The 9,871-nt window shown below is 41.1% G+C and overlaps 1 protein-coding gene across 1 annotated transcript in view; it reads right to left on the bottom strand.

The window, feature by feature from the left end:
• Nucleotides 1–325: 325 nt before the first annotated feature.
• Tmed10 (transmembrane p24 trafficking protein 10) overlaps nt 326–9,871 on the bottom strand; it is a 36,685-nt gene continuing 27,139 nt past the window's right edge. The window contains exons 4-5 of the mRNA XM_027418548.2: nt 3,955–4,081; nt 326–3,348 (exon numbers count right to left, since the gene is read on the bottom strand). Coding sequence (XP_027274349.1) covers nt 3,227–3,348; nt 3,955–4,081 — 249 coding nt within the window. The 3' untranslated portion in view covers nt 326–3,226. The remainder of the gene's footprint in view (nt 3,349–3,954; nt 4,082–9,871) is intronic.

The raw sequence follows: 9,871 nt of genomic DNA, 5'->3' as shown, positions 1-9,871 counted from the left end.
TTCCAGGACAGAAGCAAGGGGAAACTCTGGAGCAACAACTCCAGTGGTAGCTGCCAGAAAAGACACTACAGCGCAGTGTACACACCCAACCTATCTCTTCTGATGACATACAAAGAATGATAAGTGATGTAAGAAATACATGTATGTAAGGGCTTACTAGTTCACATATAGTCTTTATCCATGTGGAGTAAATTAGGGACAACATTTTCTTCTTCAATCCATCATGTTTCATTTACTGCACCTTAAAAAGCAGCAATACAGAGGAATCATTGCTAACCCAGACAAAAAAAGCACTAAAGAGTAATATAGCCAAGTACACCTCGAATGGTTTCTGCTAGCCTTTATTTGTGAAAGTTTACACAAAAATCTCCAACAGGTGAGTCTGTATAAATCCCACATGCCTCTTTCCATTAACAAACAGCAGAATGGCTCTGTCGGGGGCTCATGACAATGGTATATAACAAGGTTTGTTGAAACTATTAGTCTCAGATTATCTTGAATATGCTGAAAATGGAGGGAAGCAGATAACATACCTGTTTATAAAGCTGATATGCTTTTGTGCTAGCCTGCTGTCCAAGGCAAATGCTCTTCAATTAACTTTGTAACTGAACACACAATGTCCAAGTTGGTTGTTTTTGGCATGAATCAAAACAGAGAAAAGGACTTGAAAGAATTTCAGTTCTACAAAGCTTAAGGTTAGAGCTGTACTTGGAAAGAAAAAATATGTACAAAATACTTATTTTATTTTCTCCTACCTTCTCTGACATTTTTCAGAACAGAAAACCCTAACTAACAGAGTAGATTTCATTGTTCCTTACAAGGGGGGAAGGCACAAGTCAGAAATAGGAGTCTCTTGTTAGGCTAATGGCACAGACTATGGTTTTGCATTTAAAAGTCTACAGATGGATTTTGACCCAAAACTTACTCTTTTTCTACCTGAATCGTTCCTCTATCACTTGATATATAAATGCTACAGCTTCCTGAACATCTGCAATTGCTGTGGTGAGGACTCAACTGCTAGATTCTTAGAAGTGAGACCTATCACTTCTCAACTGCAGATGGCAGTGTTATACCAGAGAACATTTCATGCCACGCAAGAGCAATTTACTGGAGTCATAAGACAAAGAAGGCTTCTGAGTTTACAGTAACTGGGACCTTACAGAATAGCCTGAGACTGTAACATCATAAATCGTTTCCTTTCACCTTCACACTTCATCCATGTCAACTCAACAGTGTTCTCTGATAACTTCAATATTCCACTTCTTTACTGCAAGCAACCTGGACCTAAGTCCTGTAATTCTCAGCTTGGCAACTAAGACAAGCCCTTGACAGGTCAGCAGGGTTTAAAGATTACAGAAAGAATGAATGCCTACTTACTTTCCTGGGAGAAGTGGGAAAGATATCAGATGACAAATGAGTATGTTTCCTGTTTACAAACATTTGTACAACTTTGCCCCTAGTGCTGGGGATCAGGCCCAGAGCCTTCCATATGTTAGTTAGGTAAGCACTCTATCGCTGAGGTACACGCTCAGCCCCACATCTCTTTTGTACATTAGACTTGGCCTTGAGGTACCTAATGCTCCCAACAAGTGAACCTTTTACAACACATACTTTCAAGTAGTTATCTTTCTATGTCTTTCCTGGATGTCTCTCTAAACCCCCTATGTCCAATTCTCTAGAGATTAGGAAGCAGTTAGGGACATATCAGTACAGGAATTCTAAGTCAGTGACTGACCATGCATGAAGGGCTGGTAAAATATACTTATTTCTCCCTGGTAGAAGTTATGTGAAAAATGCAAGCAACCACACGTCTGATAAAGGACCTCCACAAAACTCAACAGTGACATGAACAAATGACCCAAGTAGAAAATGGGCAAAAGCCATGGATAGACATTTCACTGCCAAGGACATACAGATGGCAAATGACTAGCACACGAAAGAATGGTCAACACCATTCATCATTAGGAAAATGCAAATTAAAACCATAATGAGATATTACAGGCACCTATTCAAGGAGCTAAGTTAAAACAACAATGATAAGAAGTACTAATGAGAATGTGGAAATGTAACATGCTGTAGCCACTCTAGACAAGAGCAGGGAAGTTTCTTTAAGAACTACTTCCCACACAGCATAGCAACTGATCTCTTAGGCATGCATCCCAAAGTGATGAAAACTTACATTCACATAAGAACCTTACTAGTTAAGGGTCAAATCCCCAAACCCACCCCATGACCTTTAAGAACAACGCAGTACCATCCATAGCCCTAGAGGAGACAACTAGCAATACATGCGACAACCTGGAGGGACACTTCATGGTAGTTATGCTGAGCGGAAAGCCAGCTTCCAAAGGTTACACTCTTGATGACTCCATTTACAGAACAAAGGAACAAAGGTACAGAAATGGTGAGCAGACTGGGGAGTCTGAAGGGAGACAGAAGAAGGGAGTGGCTACAAAAGGGCAGTATGAAGACCACATGATGGAACTACTCCACCTTGAAATGATCACTGGGATCTACATGTGACAAACTGAGACAGGACTAAACACACACACACAAGGAGTTCAAGCAGTTGAACACAAACATTTTAATTGTCTAAAATGAGATTTTCTTTTAAGAGATTATCTACAATTCAAAGCTCACTTTTTTTTTTATGTGTCCCATCAATGACCCCTTAGGAGACAAAATTATGAAGGATATCACCAGAAACTATGTAAACATTTCATCTAAGGGCCAAGAGAAAGTTCAGGTTATTTTCACAAGGAAACCGAAGAGGACAACTGCCATGAAACAAGAGGACCATGGCCATAGAAATATCGGGAGAAGAACTAGAGTGAAAGACCAAAGTGATGAGCAAGTGGGAGAAAAAACAAAACAAAACAAAACAAAACAAAAACAGCTCAAATGATCACATGAGGAAACCCAAGACGAATGCTGGCTTTGGCATTATCTAGGTAACCCCTGTTTTTTGTCTTGTTTTTCCATCGGTGACTTTAATAATCTTGTCAAAAAACCAGTCCAAATCCTACCGCATTAAAAAGAAGTCCTCATTGACTTGTTGGGTGTAGGTGGTGCCCCATGTTCTCCCACACCAAAAGAAATCAGTTCTGGCAAGAAAGCTCCACTGTGCCTTGATGATACTGTTAGTAGGATGGCCTTGAGCTAGGCCAGGCACGTCCCAGCGATGTTCTGCTGGCTGAGATTCCAGGGGACAGAAGACTGAGCCTCATTACTCTATCAACTTCTTGGCCTTGAAGAAGCGACGCAGGTAGAAGACCTGCCAGGTGGCTAGTCCAATGAGGCAGAACATAGAAAAGATGCTGAAGTACAGGACTCGGGTGTTCGTGGACTCTAAAAAAGAGAAAGCACCATGAATGGAATGAAATAAGTTGCTTCAGTTGGCTAACAACGGCCAGGGGGAAGACAAGTAATCAACCTCATTATGTCCCTAAGTATTAGAGTGCAAACAATTAAAAAAATAAAGAAAGCAAAAAGATGGGTGTGGTAATGCTCCAGTGATCTCAGTACTCCTGAGGTTAAGCCAGGAGGAGCTGGAGTTTCAGGCCAGCCAAGATTACAAAGCAAACCCCTGTTAAAATGCATTGGCTGGGGAGCTACCTCAGTAGCACAGCACTTTCTTTGCACAAGGCTCTTAGTTCTAGCTCCAGTGCTGTTTTGCTGCTAATCCCATTTAAAATGTTAAAAACTACAAATTGGTATCCTTTTGCTACAAGCCAATCAGGAATATATTCATTACATCACAGAAGAAAAGTCCATTCTTTGAAAATCTAGCCAGCTGATTCACCTTTTAGTAGCAATAGCCCCAAAGAAGCAATTTTCTTTCTCTAAGTTATATTCCACTTTCCCCAACTGAGAAAAGCGTACTCTAGCATTCAGTGTTCAGGGTCTGTGTCCTCTGTAGCTCACTCATTAAGAAGTGAAAGCCATCCCCCTCACCATTGGTGTCGCGCATCTCCTCTTCCCGCTTCTTCATGTAGGCAAAGTCATTAACGATTGATTCTGAAAGGTCCTCTAGGCGTCGTAACTCCACCTCCAATGGTTTGAGTTTCTCAACTTTTGCAATCTGGAAAAGACTGGAATTAGCACTCCACTCCCTGAGAAAGCTGCTCAAGTAAAGAACACAAGCACAAAAACAAAGCAAGCTATCAAAGTGGGAAGGTTTGTAGGGCAGGGGCCAGCCAGTGTTGGAAAGAGGCCATGAGGAGAGAAGGAGCGGGCAGGGAGATCAGAATGCATTAGACACATGTATGAAACTGTCAAAGACTTTTTAGAAGTTTACCACATTCAAATTTTCTTCTGTCAATCATCCTAAGTATTAAAATTTGGCTTTCTACCTTTCTCTACAAACTATATTTTTTCCACCTTAGATCTTTAATTTTTTATTAAGATTTATTTATTATGTATACAACATTTTGCCTGCATATATGCTTACACGCCAGAAGAGGGCACCATATCTTATTATAGATGGTTGTGAGCCACCATGTGGTTTGCTGGGAATTGAACTCAGCACCTCTGGAAGAACAGTCAGTGCTCTTAACCGCTGAGCCATCTTTCCAGCCCTTATTAAGATTTCTTTAAGACAGGTATAGCAGTGCAGGTAAAACCTGGTTTCAGGAGGCAGAGGCAGAGGCAGAGGCAGAGGGGCAGAGGGGCAGACAGAGGCAGAGAGAGGCAGAGAGAGGTGCAGAGAGAGGCAGAGAGAGGCAGAGAGGCAGAGGCAGAGGCAGAGGCAGAGGCAGAGGCAGAGGCAGAGGCAGAGGCAGTAAGATCTCCAGGACAAGGTAAGCCTAGAGCACAAAGACTGCCTTCAAAACAAGGCTAGGGAGATGCTGTAAATGGCTCAGTAGGTAACACCACATGCTAGGAAAGCAAGAGTACGTTTTTTTAAAAGCTGGGCATGGTAACACAATCCTGAAACTCCAACTTGCATTGCAGACTGGAGACTTGCAGACAGAGGCGTGCAAAGGCTTGCCAGCCTAAATGAACTGGTGAGTTTAAGGCTAAGTAAAGAGTGCATCCAGGCACACCTTGGCCCTGCCCTTTGGGAGGGGGCGCATGGCAACCAGTAGCCTGGCTCTGTAAGCAGGCACAAAAGGTCCCTTTAAGAGACAAGCTCCAACCACTCCTTTTCTCTTTCCACTGTTCCTCTGAAGAGGTAGGCAGGTCCTCTCTCCTCTCTCTTTCCTTATCCCCTCTCTTTTCCCTTCCCCCAATAAAACTTCCCACACAAGCTCAGCCTGCATGGCATGTTTGTCCCTCACCCACCATGGGATCCACCAAGTTCTCCCTCTTGCTGTATCATAACATATAGACTCTGTCTCAAAGAAAGAAAGAAAGAAAGAAAGAAAGAAAGAAAGAAAGAAAGAAAGAAAGAAAGAAAGAAAGAAAGCCGGGGAGCAACAGAGGAAGCTGCCCAATGTTTTTCTCATGTGCATGACTTACACACCAAAACAAATAATCCACTTTGTTAGAGGTACTGTACAATGAAAGGCTGTAAAGAAGATAGTTTGTTTCTCCAGATTTCCGACTGTAATAAAGCAGTTTACATTGCTTTTTCATTCATTGGAAGGCAACAGACACTATCATTAGTATGGTAGCTGTGAGAGTCATATCAGGCCAAATATATACAGAAGAATAAAGCATATGTTCTTACATCATCACAGAGTAACACACACATACACATACTCCAAGAAGATCCTATTTTGCACATGTAAGTCATACACCACTGGGCTTGATACATTTGCTCAAAAAACCATCCTAAGTTTTTTCTCCTTCCTTCCTAAAAGGATACAGCCACTTATCAAAAGAAATCTTCAAGGCTGAGGTGTGAAGGATGGAAAACTAATAAGTAGAGGTACATATCATACAAGCAAACATGTAGTTGCTTTATGTTTCTTATCAGCTATTATTGCTTTTATTTATAATAATAATAATAATAATAATAATAATAATAATAATAATAATAATATACTCCAGAAGTGGAGGCAGGAGATTTAGGTAACCCTAGGCTAGCTACACAGTGAGCTTGAGGTCAGCCTGGGCTACATGAGGGCCTATTACAAATACACACATATATTTTCAACAATCAACCCAAATAAACCAACAACTTCCCTATAAAGAAGGTCTCATTATGGCCATTTTGCCCAGTTGATTTTAAATTTCTGAACTCCTACCTCAGTCTCTCAAGTGGGTGAGAATATAGGCACCTGCCATGTCTGGCTTATGTTTTACTTTCAAAAGAATAAAACTGCCAGGCCTGTAATCTCAGCTCTCAGTAGGTCGAGGCAGAAGGATTGTGAGTTCAAGGCTAGCCTGGGCTATGTAAGAAGACTCAAAAATAAATAAATGAATGAATAAAATTTTGGAGCTCTTAAGTTTTGCCAAACATAATTTTTTAGTAATTCCCTTTCTACATTTGCCATTTGTTTGTTTGTTTGTTTGACAGAGTCAGCACAGGCTGACCTCAAGCTTAAAGCAACCCTCCTGCCCCAGCTTCTGGAGTGCTTTCTATTAAATGTGACTAACATGGAATGAATGGAAGGGTTTAAGGGCGATTTCCATGTTCTCTTTTCTAGTCTCTATACATTTTCTTCCTGGCACAGGTCTTACTATAATTTATTATCCTCCTGGCTCAATCTCTAATGTGCTGGGATTACAGTGCACCAACCCACCCAGTTTACTTATCTACTCTTTGATGAATGAGTACAGAGCAAGATAAACATTAATTATAAAAATATAATCATTCAAAATGTTAAAGAAACCAGCTGCTAAGGCAGGGATAGAAAAGCTGTGCTGCTGCTGATAAACCACCCAAGTCTTCACTGGACAACTATCTCTCCACACTGGAAAATGCCACCGCTTCATAAGTATCTGGCAGCTGTGTAAGATTCAGCCAGTAGTTAAATGTTCTCTGCCAAGAAAATTTTAATTACTCAGAGGCAGAGAATAAAAATCCAAAGTCTACCTTGACAGCTCTTCAGTTCCCTTTCAGAGGCAGCTACAGTTATAAACTTAGCACACAGATTTCCAGACCCTGTTAGAAGAGATGCAGTGTTTACACTTTCTAACTGAGGGTCCAGGGTTGCCATTTTAACCTATAGTATTTATCTGCTGTTTGATTTCACACAAAGTTATAGAGCACAAAATTTCCCCCAAAAAAGCCAGGTATAGTGGCACTTATTTTTAATCCCAGCATTTGGGAGGCAGTGGCAGGAAGATCTCTGTGAGTTCAAGGCCAGCCTGGTCTACATATCAAGTTCCAGGGCTACACAGTGAAACCCGGATTCAAAACAACAGAACAACCCAAAACCAAACAAACAAAAATCCCCAGGGAAAAGGTACCAATGAGATACATACTAAACAGTCTGTTTAATATCTTTTCCTGCTCTATGCTTCCCCATCTGAAGCTTCCTGAATGAGACAAAGGCCACGGCATGAAACTTCTTAGACATCAATTATTTAAGGGTCCCCAAATAGAAACTTGCAAATAGGAACTGGAAGTGAAACTGTGGTTGTGCTTCTGCCAGCTAGAAATTGTGTGTGTGTGTGTGTGTGTGTGTGTGTGTGTGTGAGAGAGAGAGAGAGAGAGAGAGAGAGAGAGAGAGAGAGAGAGAGAGAGAGAGAGAGAGAGGATAGATGATAGATGGCACTAGCCAAAGGCCTAAAACTCAAAAAAAAGCACCAATATCAAGGATGGCCTATGTAAATTACATCTATTCCCCATCTTTCCAGTATTTATCAGCTTTGTAATACATAAATGCTCTCAGCTAAAAAAAATGTTAATTATTCAGAAACAGAGAATAAAAATCCAAAGTCTACCTTGACAGCTCTTCAGTTCCCTTTCAGAGGCAGCTACAGTTATAAACTTGGCACATGGTTTTCTAGACCCTGTTAGAATATATATGGTGTTTACACTTTTATGTGTATATAAACATACCCCAAAACACAAAATGAAATGTATTTACTAATGGTCCATACTATACAGTGTCCATGGCTCACTTTTTTTCAACCTAGAAAGATTTTTTAAAAGCGCTTTGGATTCATTTCATTCTTCTCAATGATTACTTGGTATTCTACAGAGCTTATTCAGCTATTCAGATCTGCAGGCCCTTCCTAGTACTGGGCTACTTAGAACTCTCTACCACTATTCAGAACTAAGCAGTTCAATCTGATTTTATTTCCTCAGTGAAATCCATACCAAACCCCCATCCTTCTTTCAGAAAATTATTTTCAGACTACTATTAGTAAGACAAAGATTTCATTAAAATAAAAAAAAAGGAAGCCTCATTTTTGCTAAATAATGACTTTGCTCTTGATACCAGCAAATAAAAGGCTCGCAAGTAAGGTTGAGAGCCAGGTTTGGTGAGAGCTACTTGGGAAACTGATGCAGGAGACCTTCCTCGACTAATGAGTGAGCTCACAGTCAGCCTGGGCAACTTAGTGAGTTCCTATTTCAAAAGCAAAGTAAAGAGAGGGCCAAGGATACAGCTCAGTGGTAGAGCACTTGTCCAACACGCACCAGGTTCAGTCCTTAGTACAAGGAAAAGGAGGGAAGGAGAGGGAGGAGAAAGTATTGGAGAGGGAGGAGAGGGAGAGAAGGAAGGAAAGAGGGAGAAAGGCTTAAGCTAAAGTGAGGGGAAAAAAAGCAACATACTAATTAGCCCTATTAGCACATGTACAGTATGAAGTACTTTATAGTTCAATCACGGAAAGTATTATCATCCTTATGTCTTTAGCAAAGGAACTAAAATTCAGAGACATTAAATAACTTCTCATGGTCTCACAGCTTGGTGGAATTGAGATGCGACCCAGTCTATCAGAGTATATTACTCATTCTGAAGGTTCTAGAAATTTGATGAAAAAAATCAGATTACCACACTGGGAGCTCCTGAATTAAAAGTGAAGTGAGAGCAGGGTGTATAACCTATAATCCAAGGACTCAGGATGTCAGGGCTGGAGAACTGCTGTGAATGAGGCCAGACTGGGTTACAGAGTGTGCCACTGATCCCATGCACGCATATTCATCTAGGTGTGCTGGTTCACACTCGAGACCCCAGCACTTGGAGGTAAAGAAGCAGGGTCAGAGGCTCTAGGGCAGCCTTGCCTGCCCTACAATAAGAGTGAGGTGAGCCTAGGCTACACAAGACCCTAAGATAGACAGACAGATGGACAGACGGACAGTCAGACAGACAGACACACACACACACACAAACACACACACACACACACACACACACACACAGCATCCTCCCCCAAAATGTGAACAATTATACTGGGTCAGAGGGGTTCAGTTAAGTTTTTCAGACTAATAAAGTTTGAGAACCTTTCCAGTTTTCCCATTGCAACTATTCTCACAGTTGTAGGCAAAAGAGTAAAACATGAAATGAAATTCTGAATGCATTCTCCAGAAGGTCCTCTTCACTTGCCTAGGACTAAGCATTCAATGAGTGCCTCAGGACTTTATATACTAGTCAGTTCAGATCTAGAGAGAAGCATCTCAAGGCTGGGATACAGCTTGACTGGTGGAGTACTTGACTAGCACGCATAAAGCCTTGGGTTCAATCCCCAGCACTACAAACAAGTAAAATACGTACCTGTTTAAAAGAAAATGAAAACCTACCACCACCCTCAACTGTCTGACTCAATGCTCCAAGTTTCTCAAAGAACACCAGGTTTTATGTTTCATGAAGACAGATTAATATTCTAACTACTTTTTTTCTGTAAGGCTGGAAATAAGGCATTTTACCCAGAGCTTGGTAAGGGTAGACTATGACAATGCATAACACAAATATTCCACTAGGGGGTGCCACTCTCCTGATATGTTGCATGTAGCCATTGAATAACCGAAGAGAAT

Source organism: Cricetulus griseus, chromosome 5 (assembly GCF_003668045.3).
Source record: "Cricetulus griseus strain 17A/GY chromosome 5, alternate assembly CriGri-PICRH-1.0, whole genome shotgun sequence".
NCBI lineage: Eukaryota > Metazoa > Chordata > Mammalia > Rodentia > Cricetidae > Cricetulus > Cricetulus griseus.
Note: the sequence above shows the minus strand (reverse complement) of the source record. Positions and strands in the feature narration are given on the sequence as shown.